Consider the following 21,674-nt stretch of genomic DNA (forward strand, 5'->3'; position numbering starts at 1 on the left):
ACTGCAGATGGTGACTGCAGCCATGAAATTAAAAAACACTTACTCCTTGGAAGAAAAGATATGACCAACCTAGATAGCATATTGAAAAGCAGAGACATTACTTTGCCAACAAAGGTCCATCTAGTCAAGGCTATGTTTTTTCCAGTGGTCATGTATGGATGTGAGAGTTGGACTGTGAAGAAAGCTGAGCGCAGAAGAATTGATGCTTTTGAACTGTGGTGTTGGAGAAGACTCTTGAGAGTCCCTTGGACTGCAAGGAGATCCAACCAGTCCATTCTGAAGGAGATCAGCCCTGGGTGTTCTTTGGAAGGAATGATGCTAAAGCTGAAACTCCAGTACTTTGGCCACCTCATGTGAAGAGTTGACTCCTTGGAAAAGACTCTGATGCTGGGAGGGATTGGGGGCAGGAGGAAAAGGGTTCGACAGAGGATGAGATGGCTGGATGGCATCACTGACTCGATGGACGTGAGTCTGAGTGAACTCCGGGAGTTGGTGAGGGACAGGGAGGCCTGGCGTGCTGCGATTCATGGGGTCACAGAGTCGGACATGACTGAGCGACTGAACTGAACTGACCCCCTGCAGGTGTGGCCAGATGACCACAGGGGTAAAATTCGTTTCAGCCCTTTTTATTGTTTCACTCTAGGGCCTGTGGTGACATCCCATCACAATCTTCTTTTACTTATTTAGATACTAATGGACAAAAATTTCCCCAATTCAGTAGAGAGGTGCATGTATTATGAAAAAGGCAACATGGTTTTTATACAAAAACAATTTTCAAGAGGGGATGGTGTTACAGATAGAAAGGCAACCTGGGCACACCTGGCCTTAAGAACAATAACCACACAGCCTGTTAAATTTGTGGCTTCCTGGGAGAAAGAAAAGTCTGGTAACCTTGTCAGAAGGTCTTAAGCTCATGCAGGGAGATTTTCCTAAGAGGGTCTCATTATATCGGGATATGGTGTCAGCACCTTAATGTGGAAACTTCAATAATCATCTCTGAAATGCTTTTTAATGCCTCTTAGGGTGCTTACGCAGAAGGCAATGGCAACCCATTCCAGTACTCTTGCCTGGAAAATCCCATGGATGGAGGAGCCTGGTGGGCTGCAGTCCACGGGGTCGCTAAGAGTCTGACACAACTGAGCGACTTCACTTTCACTTTTCACTTTCATGCACTGGAGAAGGAAGTGGCAACCCACTCCAGTGTTCTTGCCTGGAGAATCCCAGAGACAGGGGAGCCTCGTTGGCTGCCGTCTATGGGGTCGCACAGAATCAGACACAACTGAAGCGACTTAGCATCAGTAGCAGCAGCAGGGAGCTTACATTAAAGTGGTTTTAAGTTCATGTTTTATCTTCACATTAGACTGTGAGCTCCTTGAAGGCAGAATTCACATATAATTTATTTGTATATGCCCAGAAGCCAGCATAGTTCCTGGCTAGGGTTGCCAGGTATAGCAAAAGAATAAAACAGAAATTACTTTAAAAAATACATATATATATATATATATAATTTGTCCAACTGAGTGTTCTGTATTTTACCTGGCAGTCTTATCCCTGGCATACAGCTAGCCTCAATAAACATTGGTAAGTGAATGAATGAATGAATGAACTAGCATCAAAACAACAAATGGAGAAATAAACTGGTCAAAATGTGGATTGATCATGTAAAAGATGCTCATGTAAATTATGCCTAACAGTCACAAAACATGAAAACTGTGTCTGGATAACATTCCACCTCTGAAAATCCGACAGCCTGGCTTTCACTCGAGATGTATTTTCTATCCATGCTTCATCAGTGACTTTACAGAGTGTCCATGTGGGAAGAATACTAATCTTCTGTTAATTGAAGTATTACGTCTCAACAACTTTACATCTTAATTCCACACATTTCTAATTTCATATGTTTGCCTAATTGTTTATTAGTGTGTACCAGTTACACAAGAAAATTGGCTTTGGATGGTATATGAAGTTCAGTCATTCTGAAGCACAATCATCTCTGTATCTTCCTTTAAAATTGCCAAAAGTGTGCTTTTATTCCAGCCGAACCCTGGGGTTTTGGGTAAAGTCATTCACCTTGATTAAACCATCAGGACCAATACTGTTTGGGAAAAAAAAATTGGGGTGTTAGCTTATTTAATATGTAATCTTAAGAAAGACAATATATGAACAACTCTCTCCCTCCAACTTAGTTCTGCTGTGGCTCCTGCCCCCATCACCCTCTCTTTCTCTGACCTCTTGTCTGTCTGTTCCTCCTCCACCCCACCTCCACCACTGGTCAAACCTGAATGTGAGCCAGAGTCACTTGGAGGGCTTGCTGAAGCACAGGTACCTGGTCTCACCCCCAGAGTTTCTGATTTGATGGGCTTAGGGTACAGCCTGAAAAATTGCATTTCTAACACGTTCCCAGGTGCTGCTGCTGGTCTGTGTGGCACTCTGAGTCACTGTCCTATACCATTCTCTCTCTTCCATTTCCCCTTCTCTTTCTGATCCCTAGTTACTGTTCTTCACAACATTCCTCTGTTCCCAGAGCTGCATAATACAGTAACCTCACTATGCCTTGGTCTCCTGGATTTGCTTTCCATATACTCTTTCCCCTCCAATTGCTAAATGTTTGCTTACACTTCCTGTTCAATGTAGTTCAGCATTCGACTGACGTGTGATGCTGAGATCTCCCCATCCACTTCAGCGATATACGTGTAGAGAAACTGGAAGGTGCTGAATGGGATCCGGGGAGGGCCACTGTCATGGTCCGATGATAACACTTCACACACTATCTTGAGAGTTTTGGCAATGGTCTATAAAACCAGAAGGTTAAGTGAGGAGAAGCTCACTACTCCACGCTAAATTCCTAAGATCAGTTTAGATATAACAAAACAAAAACCTTGCTCTCATAAAATTAAGTGGGGATGATGCAATGTTCTGGAAAGCTTGAATTTTTTATGCCGAATGTCAGTGAACTCAATCTCAAAATATTGAGTATCTACTGGGTGTCTTTCTTTTTTTGTTGTTGTGGCAACCCTATCTATTCACAAAATAAGTACTTTAAAGAAACCACAGCTACCATCTCTATGGAAGATAATGATTAGAATATATAAACAGCAAACCCTCTTATCAGAAAGGTAAAATCAAACTTAGGTCAAATGAATACACTTATATTAATAATAAAGATTAGTTACCTGAATGTCCAAACAAATGGTGTGAATCACTAAAGTCCTCCAAGAGTAAATGTTAGAAGTAAATGGAGAATCTTTGGACTGTGTTACTATTTTATTTCCTTTATTACCTTTCTTCTCCCCGTATGATTTTCGTAAATCACTTGCTTCTCATTTTGAAAATATACTCGCCTCTGTCTCTACTGGGTGTCTTTCTATAATATTTCCTTTCCTTTCTTGGTGGGAGGGATACTTTCAAGGAATTAAGTTTATAGACTGTTGAATGCTTTAAGACATTTATTATCTTAATGAGAATAACCTCACTTAAGGAGGGGAATTTGATTTTGCATCCTACAAAATTAGAATAATTTCTTCTGACTTCTCTCCGGTCTTAGTTCTAAAGGGCTGCAGTGATTAGGACAGCTTATCTACTCCAGAGAGATACTTGGAGCCGTGCCACAGCGGGGGGGCAGGCCACTTCCATTTACTCTCTGTCTCCTGCCCTTGGGAGTTCTCTCCTGGAGGCTGTTGTGAAGCCGTGTGTGAGGCAGTGTGCCAGGCGCTTCCATAGAGGAGGGCTGGGGGTGGGCACACAGGAGGCTGGTAAGAGGTTGTCAGAGGATGGGAGGGTGTGTGCACGACTTGAGGTCAGCGTGACAGTGGTTTTAGGTAGATTTACGAGCATGTGTACATGAATGTCACAATTCCCATCTATAGCTCATCCTCTGTGTGTGTTTTTTGAAAAAAAACACACTTTTGTTCTGTAGTCCTCTTCCTACAGCCTCATCCAAATTGGGGCACTGTTATGGGCTGTGTTATGTCTGCCCAAAATCCATATGTTGAAACCCTAACCCTTAGGACCTCAGAATGTGATTGTATTTGGAGATGGAGCCTTTAAAGAGCTAATTACGTTAAAAGGAAGTCATTAGAGTGGACTCTAATCCAGTAGGTCTGGTGTCCTTACAAGAAGAGGTTACGATGCAGAGAGAGAGAGAGAGACCAGACTCATGAGTGCAGAGACGGACGACCGCATGAGGAAGAGGGAGACAACTTCCATTCACAAGCCAAGGTGGTTCCATTTACAATCTTGATCTCAGACTTCCAGCTTCCAAAAAATATTGCTGTTGTTTAAGCCACCTAGTCTGTGGTACACTGTTATGGCAGCCCTTGCTTTCTGCCCCAAACATCTTTTATTGATTATTCAAGCAACAAACCTTCAAATTCTATTGCCTTCTTAAGATTTTCAAATATTTAATAAATAGATGAATGGATAAGAACTCTTTGGACTGGAGCTTTTTGGTAAACTTAAATAAGCCTAAAGTAAACAGAGATCTGGGCTTCCCAGATGGCTCAGTGGTAAAAAAAAAATCTCCCTGCCAATGCAGGAGACAGAGGTTTGACCCCTGGGTTAGGATCCCCTGGAGAAGGAAATGATAACCCATTCCAGTATTCTTGCCTGGGAAATTGCATAGATAGAGGAGCCTGGCAGGCTACAGTCCCTAGGGTAACAAAGAGTCGGACATGACCTAGCTACTAAACAACAATAAAAACAGAGGTCTGCATTCTGTTGCACAAGTTTTTTTGGTCAGATGGGGGTCCACTCCATAAAGATAACCTTTAAGCATCTTGCAAGCCTCTTTTTAAAACTCAGAGGTGAAAGCCTCAGAAAGTGAATTATTTGCTGACAAAACATGCCCTTCCTTCTAGTGAACACATCACACAACCTCCTCTTGTATATAATTGGTCTCCGTGGAACAGGAGGTTGAGAGGTTTTCTAGAGGAAGAAATGCTCTAAGGGAAGAGGAACGCATGCTCAAAGGGAAGTGTATCTGTGGCACTTTGAACCACGTGTAGATTCAGGGAGCTCAAGACTGGAGTAAATGTACCTGCTTTCTAAAATTCCTGCCATTAGATTTTCTGTAAGGAGGGGACTTGATTTCCTAAATGGCACGGATATCATGGCTGACTGTGAGTTGGCAAAGCAAGAAAGGAATTTCTGGGCTTGCCTTGAAGGATGTATAGATTAGCAAGAACGCACCCCTCCTCCAGATGGTGACACCCCGACCTCTCCCACGTTTAAGTTCCCAGCAGCAGTCCAACATGAAACAAATGGGTAAAACGGGACGGGCTCCTGGATTCACAGGGCATCCTTTATTTATGGACTGGACCTGCAGGTGGACTTCAGCACTGGGCGCCCTTGACTTATGGATACAGGACACAAAGTCAGACCCCCGTCACCGCTCAGAATTGGTGGGGCCACTGCTATCCTGGGCCAGGCTTGAGGGTGTCTCAGTGGAAGCCGAGAAGGTGGAACAGAATCACAGGATGATAGAGGCCAAAGAACCTCATGGAACATTTACGCAAACCTCCTCGTTTTAGCAGGGAAGTAGAAACATCACCTCATGGGTTTTTTTTCCCTGGTGTGGGAGGCAGCCATATCAGAGTAAACCTAGCTGCTGCAGAAGGAGGGTTGGAATTTGGTTTTCCCAAGTCATTCTAGGTTACTGTGAGGCGTGTGGATGAGAGGACTCAGACACCTCCAAGGTGGTGGGCGGCTGTGACGTGGAGCAGATGAGGGCACTCTGGAAGTGACTTAAGGAGGCCCTGAACACCAGGGAGAATGGAGGTTTGCTGGTTGGAGGATTATTGTGCTGTGAGAGAGAAAAGACCAAAGACTTCAGCTGCACAGCTAGCACCACACAGGTGAGTATTTCCATGGAGATCAGAGATGCTGGAGAGGACCAAGGGAGGTGCGAACCCTCCTACTGGGTGCTCTGAGATCCCAGCATCACGCCTTTCCTTGAACACTCAACTGCCACCTTGCAGAGAGGAGCTGTGAGGAGAAATCTGAGAAACTGAGTAATTCACCTGAAAGCTGTTTTTAGTTACTGCAGCAGATGAAAAACTCCTGGGTTGGGTTGAATCTATTCTTTTCTTAATCCACTCTTCATGGGTAGGGTAGGTGGGGAAAAGCAGGATTAATTACAGAGAAAGTACATTTCCCCACTCCGTGAGCATCTGTGAATATGGCGTGAGTAAGCTTGTGACCTTACGAGAATTTAATAAAATGTATCAATTTTTCATTTTTCCTCTGTGATTTTCCCCCAATCCATGGGGCTATTTCCACAGAAGTGTGGCAGTGCTCATTGGCAACTCATTTGTCTCTGTTGCTGGGAATAGTTTATTCATTGCATAAGAGTGCTAGGGAAGGCCGTGAAAAAGGAAAAAACCCAAGAATGACCTCTTCTCTCTTCCTCTCTAAAGAAATAATTATGCTGAAAGTTGAGCAGAATCACAGGAAAAGTTGGACTACAGTATTTCTGATAATTTTCTTACAAGCACAAGTGTCAAGTACACATACTCAGGACATTTGAGAAGGAAGAACAAAGTTGTATTTAGATATACTGAATGATTCAAACTACCTTTTTTGTACCATTTGGTTTTGGCAGAAGCAATAATTTTCTCATTAATTTTTAAATTTGTATGTATTTAGGGGATTTTTAAAAAATCATTTTTCTGACTCATTTTCATTTGCTATTATAATAGTGTTTAACAAGAGTGAGTCCACATATAATATGATACCTAAAGCTTTTAAGTATGTATATGAAATGGTTTCTTTGAAATGGGAAAATGGCTTTTCCAATTGTAAATTCAAGTCAAATTTGGAAAAGGCATGAATTTGTATGAACATCCTGCATCCATGGTGATGTCATGACTATGAATCTGGAAACAGCCTCATATCTTCTTTCCTGCTCTCTTATCTCTGATTTTTGTATCCAGTTATGCTTATCATACAGTAGTTTTCTATAAGGCTGTATTTCTTTTTTAAAATCTCTATTATTATATCTTCTAGGTGTCTGAAACCCAAATGTAAGCCAATCTTCGTCTACAGCTGGCTTTTGCTTATCTTTAGGAACATGAATGGAGGGAGTGGAGTGGTAATAAACCTAAGTGAAATTAATAAATAATCCAAAAACTGCATTTTAGTCAACTTCTCCCCAGAACCAGATGACAGCTTTCCCTGCTCTCCTCCCCATCCCTGCTTCCGGCTAACAAGCAGAGAAATAACCTTAATTCAGAGAGGAGGGGGAGTAGAAAAGAAGGGGTAGGCTCCTTATCAACCCTGGAGAGTTGACTGTGTGTACTACACCGCGCCCCCCCCCCCTTCCTGGAGACTGTCCAGCCCCACAAAAGATTTTCCCTTAAGGAACAAAAAACATTAAAGCTAACTTACAACTCCGAGAGAGCTACAGGCAAGGGCTAGAAACTTCAGCCACTCAATTTCCTCCGTGAAGCGGCCCACATTCATCACACTGTTAAACAGGTCAGTTGGGAGATTCAGCACCTTCCACATCTGGGCCAGCTCATCTGCATGGACAATCAGTCTGCCACCAACCTGTGGGGCGGGGAACCGACATGAGACAAGGAATGAGGGGTGGGAGGAGAGAAGGCCCTGAGGACACCTGCCAGGGCAAGGGCCCTGTTCTCCCAGCATACAGCAAGGGGTGGGGGAAGGTGTCAGGGGTCAGCAGGGACTCTGGCAGTTCTCTTTGCAAGGGTAGAGAAACGTTCAGCCCAGTGAAGAACATTCTGATATATAATTTAATCACTTGAACTTCAGGTATCAGAGTTATGGGGAAAACATACACGTATATCACACTTTAATTTTTTTCTAGGTCTTTTATTATTTGCTGTTTCATCCCTAGGTTGTCCCTATAAGGCAGAGAGGGCAGCCTGAAAATGAAACCAAGGAGTAGAGAACTTGTCTGGAAACACTAATTAGTGGTGAAACTAGAACTAGAACTAGATGTTAAATCCCTTGCTTCTAGACCCCACTGAGTTCTTTGTACTAGACTCTAAATGCATTGCTTTAATACGGGGTCTATGGTATGGATGGCTGATGTTGCTCGTTCCGAGGCACCTCGGTTCTCTGCCATGTCCACTGCACAAAGTGCTTGGCAGTCAAGAGGAGAAGGGCACAAGTGGCTAGTTGTTGGCCAACAATACAATAAGGGTGCAGATGCCCCAGTGAAGTCCTACTATGCCTTCCCTGGTCCTCTGATTCCAGTGAAATGCTAAGCCTCTGGGACCAACTCGTTTGGCTAAGTCAATCCTGAATCACCTCAAACCTGTATCCTAAAATGAGGTATGGTAGTGTAAATCATATTTCTTGGGAGTTGGCCAAGCTGCAAGTTTTCTTAGGACAGACCCTTCTCAACCATTCCCAGGACAGCTCCCAGGATGATATGGCTGTGCAGAGAGCCTAAAAGCAAGGCTATGTTGGCACCTGAGATAACTGGGGAACTATAATATGCCCCTCCCCAAACTCTGATTGGCATCATATCTGGACTTGATCAGTAAGGAAGACACTGTCAGGGGATGTGGACCTGCATTTTCTAGAGAGAAGGAATTCAAATTGCACTGAGCCCGACTGTTCTGGCAGCTTCAGGACAATGCGGAATGACCCAAGTGACAAGTCAGCTTACAGCCTATTTCAGCATCATTCCTATTTTCACAAGGGAAGATTTACTCTCAGTGCACGCTTTAGTGAATTTTAAGACAGTGCTGAGTGGCCAGCTGATGAGCAAGAAGGGGACTTTGGTCTGCACCCATCCAAACTCAGTATCACCCCCACATTCCTTATCTGCACTGCCTGTTGGCGCTTACCCGGGAATGCAGGATCTTTAACAGCTCCGGTGTCAGCTCAGCCCAGTTAGACAAAGCCACTCGCTCAGACCGCTCTCTTACTGGAGGAATCTCTCCACGGGACATAGCCCCAAAATATCTACAAGAAAAAAAGGGGTGGGGGCCCAGCCTGTACTTTAGTGGCCTCTGGCTGCTTTGGGAATCCCTTCTCCCCTTTTTTTGAGGGTAGGGGTGGAGGAAAGAACATTTATTAAGTGGCTTCTGTATGCTAGATGGACTTCCCAGGTGGCTCAGTGGTAAAAAAAAATTTTCCTGCCAAGCAGGAGATGTAGGTTTGATCCCTGGGTTAGGAAAATCCCCTGGAGAAGGAACTGGCAACCCACTCCAGTATTCTTGCCTGGAAAATCCCATGGACAGATGAGCCTGGCAAACTACAGTCCATGGGGTTGCAACTAAACGACGACAAATATGCCAGATGTTGTTTTTAGTTCATTTATGTACAGGAAAAGCCTGAATGTTACTTCACATTTAAGGTCTAGAGATGGCTTAGGGAATAAGTAGATTTGTTTTTCTCTAAGGATGTGGGATAACCAACAAAAGTTTGATATGAAATTCCCTGAAGTATAGTGGGTCTGGGTATTTTTTTGTCATTCCCTTCTAAATGTTTTCCATTTATGTGTGTACATGCACAAAAAGAGACATACACACATATACAGACATATGTGTGTTGAGATATAATAATATATATAGTATATGTACATACACATGTCTATATATATGTATGCGTATAAAAGGAAAGAAAATTATTGTTGTTTTAAATCCCCTACTCTTTTTTATGAAGGAAGAATCCTAGTACCTGAAGGACCTTTTTTCAAACATAAAAATCTTTATGCTTGGTATGATGGCTATCTACTTACTTAAAGTTGGTATTAGGCAGTGGTGCTAAGTCACTTTGTCATGTTCAACTCCTTGTGATCCTATGAACCATAGCCTGCCAGGCTCCTCTGTCCACAGGATTCTCCAGGCAAGATTACTGGAGTGGGTTGCCATGCCTTTCTCCAGAGGATCTTCCCGACCCAGGAATTGAACCTGCATCTCTTACGTCTCCCACATTGGCAGGTGGGCTCTTTACCACTAGCTCCACCTGGGAAGTCCCCATTAACTAGTGGGAGTCTCCTACATTGGCAGGCAGTTTCTTTACCACGGAGCCACCTGGGAAGCCCTAAAATCTTCATCTTCCCTCAAAATTTCAGTACTGCCTGAACATCAGCGCTTTGTGGAACGCACTTTGTTTTGGTGCAGTGGGAAAAACAATGAGTTCTGTTCTGGGACTGACCTATGAAGGAAACTGGCTGCCTGCAGCAGGGAACAGACATGAGCAGTTGATCCACAGGGCACTGATGCTATGTGGAAAGGCCTGTCTCCATTAGAAGCCTCGTTATTGACTACCCATGGATCACAGCCTCTGCCCCTCTCTTACGTTTTATGAATTTCTCCAGCTCCAGGTAATATACAAAGAATTCAGATGAAATTTTATAAAAGCCCATTTTAGGGTGAAGTTATACAATGATGAGATGGTTGGATAGCATCACTGATTCAATGCACATGAACTTGGGTAAACTCCAGGAGATAGTGAGGGACAGGGAGGCCTGGCGTGCTGCAGTCCATGGTGTCATAAAGAGTTAGACACAACTGAGAGATTGAACAACTTACAATGATGGGGTAAACCACGGCCTATCTCTTAGCCGTGTCTAAGTTGTGTCAGCACACAACGCAGAGCAACAGCTTCCAAGACCAAAACATCTTCCAGGCACCCCTTGGAGGTCATCCACAGGGAGGACAGAAGAAATACTTCCAGGTCACCCTACTAATGTACCTGAGTGGTCTCTGCAGACCAGGTCAGTGTGGGGGTGAGTGAGACTCAGCAGCATCTTTGGACCTTGTAGCAGAGTTGGTTAGAGTGTGTGGAACTGAGCCTGTAGTCGTGAGTGTAATCCTCTGTGGGTTATCTGGCTTCGTTTGTAGTGAGCATTTCCATGGTTCTTCACATTTGTGTGGTCACATATACCCAACACAAGACAAAAGAGTTTGTGTCCTGCTGACGTCTGGGAGGTGGTTTCTTCATGGATAGTATATATGCAGGGAAACTGGCTCTTGGTAAATAGACATTTTGTCATGAAAACACTTCATAGAGTTTTATCTCTAAAATGCTGCAGGTTTCTAAGCCGCATAAAACCATCTGACAAGTGCTTTCTGTGTCTGAATAGATGGAAAGTGCTCTTAGGTCATGTTCTCCTTTTTCACTGTAGTTAAACTACAAACTGATTCTTCACGGATATCTACAACACTTATAGCACACGATACGATATGGAAGCAAGCAAACTACAACAGTGGAATGTTTTCTCCCATAAATGTCAGGGACACGACCAAGAAATGTCATTTTTCTTGCTATAAAGCAGCAGTGCAAGAACAATAAAATGAGGTTTTAAACTATCGTGTAGTATAAAAGTCTGTCTGGGTGTGCCAAAGGAAATTAGTCTTCTGATGCTTAAAGTTCAATCCTAGACGTTATATATAAAGTTGAGAATGGAAAACTAAACAGGGTTCATTACCAGGCAAAGCAACCCCACTTGTGTCTTGTTTTTATGAGCGCTACTGGCTCATTTTCCTTCCATTTGTAGAAACTTCATACTAGCCCAGCCCAGGAGCAGGAGCACACTGGCCAGGGAGACTCCGTGAGGGTCCTCTTGGTACATCTTGAGCCTTCTCAGAGGTATCAGTGCTTCCTCCTCACCACCTGCTCAATGGACCTCCTCAACCTCAGGAGGAAGGTGCTCTCCCCTCCCCCAACCTACCAGCTCTGGTCTGCAGCCTGTGACTCCGTAACCCCTCTCCCAGTGAAGCCCTACTAAGGAGGCCATCACCAAACAGTAAAACTAGCCTGAAAGTGGTCCCTGGGAGGATTGGTCCACTCCTACTCTGCCCCAAGCCTCAGTTCCCCCGTTTCATGCAGGCACTTTTGTCTAAGGAGCCATTTCGTAGCTGGGAGCCTTTCTCTGTAAAGTTTCAGTCCCGGCTAGCAGTTACTGAGTGAGCTCCTTCCACTGGGCAGCCTCTGGAGGTGTCTCCTGAAAGAGGACACCTGTGTTTGAGGCACAATGAAGCCAGGCCGCTGCTCCGCCTGCCCCCATCACTAATGCAGTGTGGAATCCTTATGCTGAAGGAATACATTAGTTCAAAGTCAAGAAAATAGCGATTTCCCCAAAGATGAGATACAAAGTGTCTGTGGCTAGGCTCAAGAATGAGTTTTAACAGTAGTAGAGGAAGGGATCTCATTACAGGCTTTAACTCAGGAGAGAACCCACTTGGACTGATCCCACACAGTCCGCCCCGCGGGCTCATCGCATAGCTCCCCCACATGTGCACTGCTGCCATCTGGTGGTAAAATCTGAGAATGAGGCTCCGGTTTACATCAGGGAAAGGCAGGCTAAAGCTCCGAGGGACTCTGGGCCTTTCTTTCCACTGGGACAGGGAGTGGGGGAGGGGCGGGGGTGGGAGCAGGGACCCAGTGGAATGTGCTTGAGTGATGTGATGTGGTAATCTAATTCTTGCTGATTGCCCTAGGACTTTGACTATAGCCCTGGCGTCCAGTCGCTCAGTCTGGTTTACTTGGCGAAGGGCCTCCATCCTCTCAGTTTGCGGGATTTCTGTATGGATTTAAAGTATCAAAGCAACGTGACAGCTGAACATCACAAAGATTATGCTAATCAGTCCCGACTCCCAGGCTGCAGCCATGACAACCTCCTCTCAGTTTTGCAAACCTTCCCTCCTCCACCCGCCACCTCCACCTCCAAGGGGAACCAGGGCTGGAGGTGAGAAAGGACTACGTACTCTGCAGCCCACTGGATGAGATCCTGCGGCTGGGACCGAATGGCGGCTTTGGTGAATTGCTTCAGCAATTCCGGCAGCTCTGGAGGGATGCATATTTGCTTATCTGTCTGAGGCATTGATTGATTGACCTATTGTCAGAGGAAAAAGAAAATGAGAATCTTTGAATCATAAGATGACAGGAATCTTCGACAGGAGGTCACCCAGCCTCTGTGAGACACTCTCAATATTGGGGGTTCACTACCCCACAAGACAGACCTATTGTTACACGACCCCGAAGTTAGAAGGCCTTCACTAATCCCCGCTTTCTATTGTTATAATTAATTCTTTCATTTACTTAAAAAACACACAATATTATTTGTTCATTAAAAAAGTAGAGGTTAGCTTTGCACAGTGGCGGTTTCCTGGCCAATGAGGTTTATCCGAGGTAGGATTATTGCTAATTTACAAAAAAAAAGTAGAGATCAATAAGAAGTAAACAGAAAGACCTCTAATGATAGCACCCCCAAAATACTGAATCTCTCCATTCAGAATTTTTCCAATGTAAATATATATTTGTATAAATAAAAATGGGTTCATGCAAAATAATTTGCTCATCATCAGATTACTACCATCTTCCACATCACACAACTCTTATTGGTCCCATAAGAGTTGTAGCAAAATTTACTCTGTGAATCCTCCATTACTTGACATTGTATTACATATTTCCAAATAAAAATAGTCACTAAAGAGCCATTGGATGAACAGCTCTCTATACCTTTGCAGGTATACTCATCTACTTTAATTGTAAAGAGAAACTTGTATGTTTCATTCAAAAAGTTCCAGGGTAAATTGAAACAAAACATGAAAATCCATAGATAGTATACAACACCATGTGCAAATGAACAACAGATGAAAAGACTTTGTTTGCTTTAAAATAGAGTATAAATGTTCTGAAAAGCCCTGTCTCTTCGAAACACCTGGATATGAGACAAATCCCAGCAAACACACCTTTCAAATTGCTTTGCTGAGCTTGCAAGAAAGTGAGGGGAATCCTCATGTGCCACATAAGTAAGGCAGAAATGAGAGTGGAAAGCAAATGAATAGGTTAGGGCTGGCTTGGGGCAAATGTAGATGCCAGGAACTGAGGCTTTGAGATAAAAGGCCAGGCAAAGAGTGAAAAAGTAAACAGCTGAAAGGAAGACTCTCTTATTCCCCTAAACCTGAAACCCTTTAGGGTTCACACACTTAGTGTGAAAGGATGGGACTGAATACCTGCCTACTGGCAAAGGGCAAGTGGCACAGAAATCTTTCTCCCTTGCTGCTTCTTTTGTGGTTGGTCAGTAGCTAAGTCATGTCCAACTCTTTGTGACCCCATGGACTGTAGGCCATGGACTGTAGCCCTACAGTCCATAGCATTTCCCAGGCAAGAACACTAGAGAGGGTTGCCATTTCCTACTCCAGGGTTGCTGCTTCTTATTGGGGGAGAAATAGTCTCCCACAAATATGAAGCCACAAGCTAGGTCTAAGTTTTAAATTTATACTACCAGCCTGGTTGGGAAATCTCAAGACAAGAAATTAAAGTGGTATCAGGTTGGTGGTACTCCGTTATCTTCCATTTTGTGTACTATTGTTCAGAGGAAGAAGGGTCTAAAGACATCAATTTTGCATACAAAAATTCAAGGGTAATTCCATAAAAGTAATATAACCACCAATCAGAAATAAGAAAAGGAATTAAGAGTAATAACAACGCAACTTGATTGATCCAAAAGAAGGCAAGAAAAGAGGGGCTGGGGGAAGCATAGGAAAAGTGGATAAATTACATGATAGAAGAGAAGTCACATATATCAGTAATCAGTAAAAAGGAAAGGTCTTAAATGTGCCAATTAAAATACAGAAATTGTCAGACTGGATTTTTTAAATGTCTAGTTGCAGGCACACCTGAAAAGACTCAAGTACACAGAAAGGCTGAAGGTAAAAGGATGTATGGATAAACAGGCAAATAATAACCAAAGGAAAGTTGAGGTAGATGAGTCAAAACCAGATGAAAGAGACTTTAAGGCACAAAGCATGTAAGAATAAAGAGGGTCACTACATAATATAAAAGCTTCAATTAATTGGGAAGATAGCACAGTCCTCAGCAAGTATCACCAGGGTGAATCTCATGATGCTGGGTGGAACAAGCCGTATATTAGTTAGGGTCACATATATAATAAGAATAGCATTATAAGAAATTAAATTATAAACTATTATGCTTATAATATTATAAGAAAGAGCAAAGGATGATAAACACAAATTCAGAATGGTATTGTCCTTGATAGGAGAGGGAGAGAGATACCATCAGGGAGGGAGATGCAACAGGAGTCCCAACACTATTAGGAATGTTCTATGTTTTAAGCTTACATGTGTGTTTCATCATTTTTACGTCTAAATTTAGTTATGTATTTTATTTGTATGTATGAAATAGTTCATAATTTAAAAAGTTATTGTTACAAGTTGATTGTTTCTGATAACTTTTCAATTCATTTTATCTAGCAAGGGGCAGTAACTTAGTTTGCTCATATTGTCTGCTCATAACCGTATATATATATCTGGTTAAAGTGGTCAACTGTATTTATCAAACAAGTCAATCCTAAAGGAAATCAACCATGAATACTCATTGGAAGGATTCATGCTGAAGCTCCAATACTTTGGCCACCTATGTGAAGAGCCAACTCATTGGAAAAGACCCTGATACTGGGAAAGATTGAGGGCAGGAAAAGAATGGGCGACAGAGGATAGGATGGTTGGATGGCATCACCAACTCAAAGGACATGAGTCTGAGCAAACTCCGTGAGATAGTGAAGGACAGGGAAGCCTGGCCTGCTGCACTCCATGGGGTCACTAAGAGTTGGACATGACTGTTAGGTAACAGGTACGGTTTCAGTTTAGAAAGATGAGAAAGTTGTGCAGATGGATGGGAGTGATGATGTCACAAAAATGTGAAGGTATCGAATGCCACTGAACTGTACACTTAAAAATGGTTAATGTGGTCAGTTTTATGTATATTTTACCACCAAATACATATATGTAAAATATATTTATATATACATAAATAGGTATATAATATATATAAAACAAATCTTTTTGTTGTTGTTCAGTCACTCATTCTCCATCTCCCAAGTCCCCTCTCTAGATTTGTTTCTGAACACAATGCCACCATTCCTTGGTCGTTTGGCCTCCAAGCCCTGGAGCCTCTATTCTCTTTAGTCTGTTGAATCTGTCACTAAATCTCATTGATGTTTCGTTTGACATGTGTCTCCTACTCATCCCTTCCTCTTTATTTTCACCTCATTTACTCTGGTTCAGTCCTTCACCTCCTAATGGGCTACCCTGTCTTGGGTTACTCTCTGGTCTCTCCTGACTGGTATGTCCTGATCTACCCTCTACACTGCTGTTAATAGGTCAGAAAGTCCAGCTGACAAAATGATAATCCAATCCTGACTTTCAAGGCTCTCCATTAAATAAATTTATATAGAATTTTACAGTATAAATTTTTACTAGTATTTATCAACATAAATTTCTAACACATGGTTTACTCTGGCCACTTTCCAAAAAAATTATAAATTCAAAGCTTAGCACTTTCCCACTGTTAGTAATACTCCATCCAGCTTTCCTCTTTCCCTCAGTATGTTACTAATTCAGCCTGGCTTAGTTGAGGGGTCCTCCCTCTTTCTTCTCATCTGTTAAAACCCTGCACATCCTCGCCAAGGTTCATCTTGAGTCTGTGCTATGCCACGAGCCTTCCTACAAACCTTGAGTATTATCACCTATTCTTTGTAGTACACATTTTATCATCTCATCCTATTCTGCCTTTATAGATCTCTAAAGCGGAGCTTCCCACAAGTGGTCATGGCAGAACGGGTTACAGGTGTGCAGTGATTGATTAGTGATCGTATACTTTTCATAGTGATACAAAATTTACAACCATTTTACAACTATACACAAATTTGTAACAGTTGAAATTATATTTGGATATTGTTTCACTCAGTCAGTAAACTTCCAGATTTCTGTGATTATTGTTTTGGTGCTTAAGGTTTTAGGCAGAGCACATGCCAGCAGAGATGCTTTTATAGAATTTCCCCCTTTAACCACCATGTTAAAACCACCTCTGTAAGTTTGATCACTGTGGTAACTGCCATGTATTTACTGTCAGTGCCAAAGTTTTGTGCATATATGTTTCCAGTACTTAGGTCTTCCTTTAATTTTCTGTTATTTTTAAAATTTACTCCCCCAAAAGAAGGTTTTAATCATCATTATTACTTCTCTCTAATAAAACATAATTGATTTTGTTAATTTAAAAAAATTGTGTCTTGATTTATATATTTATTTATCCTTGGTTTGTGATGTTAAATATCCAAAATTTGATTCAGTATGAAATTCTATAATGATGTTGTTTGTGGAAATTAAAAAATTAAGCTCTCTTCTAAAAGCAAATAATAGTGTAAAATAATTTAATTGATTCAGTAAGAGACTGTGGGCCTTTATTACCTTATAAAAATATTTCCCAAAATACTTCAACTATACTTGAGTATGAGTAATATTTAAATTTTGTGGACAGTTTAGCATTTTAACTGCTAAATTAAATGGTAGCATTTCTTAAAATTCCCCTTTTCAAAAGTGTTATGAAACTACTCTACAGAAAATGAACAATTTTCTTCTATCTGAAAACTGATTTGTTACAGTAAAAAAGGCCTATAGTCTCAAGTATTTTAAATATATGATTTATTTTCCTACTGCTGCTGCTGCTGCTGCTGCTAAGTCGCTTCAGTCGTGTCCGTCTGTGCAATCCCATAGATGGCAGCCAACCAGGCTCCACCGTCCCTGGGATTCTCCAGGCAAGAACACTGGATTGGGTTGCCATTTCCTTCTCCAATGTATGAAAGTGAAAAGGGAAAGGGAAGTCGCTCAGTTGTGTCCGACTCTTTGCGAACCCTTGGACTGCCGCCCACCAGGCTCCTCCGTCCATGGGATTTTCCAGGCAAGAGTGGTGGAGTGGGGTGCCATTGCCTTCTCCGATTTTCCTACTATAAAATATAATTTTGAATTAATATCTAATTATAATTTAATACTTGTGCAGATTCACAGACATTATACATATAGTCCAAAATATAAATTAAAATCACTTATTAGGCAACATAGTGAGGACTATTTGAAATTTGGATTTGTTTGCTCTGATAATTTTTTTCTTTACCCAGATATCTGCCTAAATATCTCATTTTAATGGAAAAGTTATCGAGTGAAAAAAATGGTGCCAGGTAAATTATGCCAGAGCCTTAACAGAAAGTATCTATATTATACAGATAGTCTTTTAAGAGATTAATTCTCAAAGTCTTTGATCTCAGCACCCCTTACATTCTGAAAAGTTATTGAGGATCCAAAAAGTCTTTTGTTAATATGGGTTATATCATGCAATATTTGTCATTTTAGGAATTTTAAAATATTTATTTTAAAATAAAAATAGCTCCTTCATATCTTATAAAAAATAACTATAGTTTCTAGAAAACAAACCAACAAAAATTCTTAGTGAGAAGTGTGGCATTATATTTTCTGAAAGTCTTCTATTGTCTGGCTTAATAGAACCAGCTAGATTATCATATCTGCTTTTTGCATTCAATCCATTTGACTGAATTCAATCACACATCGTGTAGCTTCTGGGAAACTCCAGTGTACGCTCTTAAGAAGAAGCATGAGAAAGACCTACAGTGTCTTGATATTATTACAAAAATAGCTTTATCTTCATGGATTCCTACCCCCTAAAATCTCAAGGATCCTCAGAAGCCCCTGAAACCACACTTTGAAAACCACTGCCTTATGAAACGTTTTACAAAGGTGTTTACAACTACATGGTAGTTTATATCAGGTTGGGTTCAGGAAGCTAATTAAAAGGTCACATAATTAAGAAGTAAGACCAAAATGTCTCCCACAATTACAGAATCATTTTACCCACCTGCCTGAGATATGATCACATTCGGAACCAAATGAAGCAAACGAAATATAAAAATGGAACATTACTATTAGAAGATGCATAGATGCAGTCTCCACATGACCAAATCAAAGTGTTTCCTTGCAGGGTGATGAATCTACAGATGTTAGTAAGAGTGTACAGTTAACAGCACTAGTTAGCATCCCTCAAGGGGAAGGCTTGGAAGAATACTGATTTGCCAGAAAGTGCCTTGAGAACCCCATGAACAGTATGAAAAGGCAAAAAGATAGGACACTGAAAGGGGAACTTCCCAGGTTAGTAGGTGCCCAATATGCTACTGGAGATCAGTGGAGAAATAACTCCAAAACGAATGAAGGGATGGAGCCAAAGCAAAAACAATACCTAGCTGTGGATGTGATTGGTGGTGGAAGCAAAGTCCAATGCTGTAAAGAGCAATATTGCATAGGAACCTGGAATGTTAGGTCCATGAATCAAGGCAAATTGGAAGTGGTCAAACAGGAGGTGGCAAGAGTAAACAACATTCTAGGAATCAGCAAACTCAAATGGACTGGAATGGGTGAATTTCACTCAGATGACCATTATATCTACTACTGTGGGCAGGAATCCCTTAGAAGAAATGGTGTAGCCATCATGGTCAACAAGAGTCTGAAATGCAGTACTTGGATGCAATCTCAAAAACGACCGAATGATCTCTGTTAGTTTCCAAGGCAAACCATTCAATATCACAGTAATCCAAATCTATGCCCCAACCAGTAACACTGAAGAAGCTGAAGTTGAACGGTTCTATGAAGACCTACAAGACCTTTTAGAACTAACATCCAAAAAAGATGTCCTTTTCATTATAGGGGACTGGAATGCAAAAGTAGGAAGTTAAGAAACACCTGGAGTAACAGGCAAATTTGGCCTTGGAACACGGAATGAAGCAGGGCAAAGACTAATAGAGTTTTGCCAAGAGAACGCACTGGTCATAGCCAACACTCTCTTCCAACAACACAAGAGAAGACTCTACACATGGATATCACCAGATGGTCAACACTGAAATCAGATTGATTATATTCTTTGCAGCCAAAGATGGAGAAGCTCTGTACAGTGACTGTGGCTCAGATCATGAACTCCTTATTGCCAAATTCAGACTTAAATTGAAGAATGTAGGGAAAACCACTAGACCATTCAGGTATGACCTAAATCAAATCCCTTATGACTATACAGTAGAAGTGAGAAATAGATTTAAGGGACTAGATCTGATAGAGTGCTTGATGAACTATGGACAGAAGTTCGTGACATTGTACAGGAGACAGGGATCAAGACCATCCCCATGGAAAAGAAATACAAAAAAGCAAAATGGCTGTCTGGGGAGGCCTTAAAAATAGCTGTGAAAAGAAGGGAAGTGAAAAGCAAAGGAGAAAAGGAAAGATATAAGCATCCGAATGCAGAGTTACAAAGAATAGCAAGGAGAGATAAGAAAGCCTTCCTCAGAGATCAATGCAAAGAAATAGAGGAAAGCAACAGAATGGGAAAGACTAGGGATCTCTTCAAGAAAATTAGAGATACCAAGGGAACATTTCATGCAAAGATGGGCTCAATAAAGGACAGAAATGGTATGGACCTAACAGAAACAGAAGATATTAAGAAGAGGTGGCAAGAATACAAAGAACTGTACAAAAAGAGCTTCATGAAATCACGATGGTGTGATCACTCACCTAGAGCCAGACATCCTGGAATGTGAAGTCAAGTGGACCTTAGAAAGCATCACTACAGGACTCTCTCTCCTGCGTGCATGCACTCTCTCTCTCTCTCTGTCTCTCTCTCTCTCACTCTCTCTCTCTCAGTCTCTCTCCCTCCCTCCCCACGCACTCCTCCACTCTCTTCTCTTCAAGTCTTGGATTCTCCTGCTATCTTCTAAATAAAATAGAGCTGTAACACTGATTTGCCTAAGAGCTGTAGCACAGTTTGTCCAAGACCCAAGAGCTGTGATGCACCGAGGGCTTTAATGTCCGTCGCTCCAAATCTTTGTTGTGACGAGACAAAGAACCGAGGAACATACACTCGCGTGACATCTATGGTGCCGTGACTCGGGTTTAACCTGGCTGAAACAACCTCTGCGTGGAAGAGGCCGAGCACAACAGGAGCCCAACTCAGCGAAGCTCCCACACTAGAAGCAGAAGGCGAAGAAACCCAGTGCAGGGAAAGACCCATCGTGCTGGAAACCGGGACAGCGAAAAACGAACTCAGCAGAAAGCTCACACGGCCCAGTCTCAGATTCCAGAAGACCTCCGGTTAAGAAACCTTGGACCACTGGACAAAACCCCGAGAGGGATTTTCAGAAGATCCTCTGACCAATCCTGAGGAAATCTGGTACACTGACGGAAGCAGCTTTGTCTTGGATGGAAAAAGAAGAGCCGGGTATGCAGTAGTCTCCAATTTTGAGACCATAGAGGCTAAGCCTCTGCCACCAGGTACTTCAGCCCAATTAGCTGAGCTCATAGCCCTGACTCGAGCTTTAGAGCTGGGAAAAGGAAAAAGAATAGCCATTTACACTGACTCCAAGTACGCCTTTCTGGTGCTACATGCACATGCAGCTGTTTGGAAAGGAAGGGGCCACTTGACCACCCGAGGGTCCCCAATCAAATATGGTGATCAGATTCTTCGACTCTTGGAGGCAGTCCATCTGCCCACTGAGGTTTCAGTCTCCCACTGTAAAGGACACCAAAAAGGGAACACTGAAGTGGTACAAGGGAACCAAGCAGCTGATCAGGCAGCTAGGAGAGCAGCATTACAGAACCATGACCTAATAGGGATTGCCACCTTAGTTCCACAGACTAATTTGCCAGAAACTCCTTCATATACTGAAGGTGAAACTCTTAAAGCTAAGAGCGAGGGCTTTCAAGAAGATCATATGGGGTGGTTCCAAAAGGAGAGACTCCTTTTTCTGCCTGGAAACCTCCAATGGAAGTTGGTTAACTCCTTACATGCCACTACTCATTTAGGAGAAAAGGCCCTCCAAATATTACTAGAAAGGTCCTTCA

The 21,674-nt window shown here is 42.2% G+C and overlaps 1 protein-coding gene across 1 annotated transcript in view; it reads right to left on the reverse strand.

Annotated features, from left to right (window-relative positions):
* Nucleotides 1–1,895: 1,895 nt before the first annotated feature.
* Nucleotides 1,896–21,674, reverse strand: part of ROPN1 (rhophilin associated tail protein 1) — a 34,803-nt gene continuing 15,024 nt past the window's right edge. Inside the window, exons 2-6 of the mRNA XM_010834273.1 lie at nt 12,687–12,814; nt 8,817–8,934; nt 7,384–7,545; nt 2,617–2,792; nt 1,896–2,095 (exon numbers count right to left, since the gene is read on the reverse strand). Coding sequence (XP_010832575.1) covers nt 2,029–2,095; nt 2,617–2,792; nt 7,384–7,545; nt 8,817–8,934; nt 12,687–12,802 — 639 coding nt within the window. The 5' untranslated portion in view covers nt 12,803–12,814 and the 3' untranslated portion in view covers nt 1,896–2,028. The remainder of the gene's footprint in view (nt 2,096–2,616; nt 2,793–7,383; nt 7,546–8,816; nt 8,935–12,686; nt 12,815–21,674) is intronic.

Source organism: Bison bison, unplaced genomic scaffold, assembly GCF_000754665.1.
Source record: "Bison bison bison isolate TAMUID 2011002044 unplaced genomic scaffold, Bison_UMD1.0 scf7180017864032, whole genome shotgun sequence".
NCBI classification, from domain to species: Eukaryota; Metazoa; Chordata; class Mammalia; order Artiodactyla; family Bovidae; genus Bison; species Bison bison.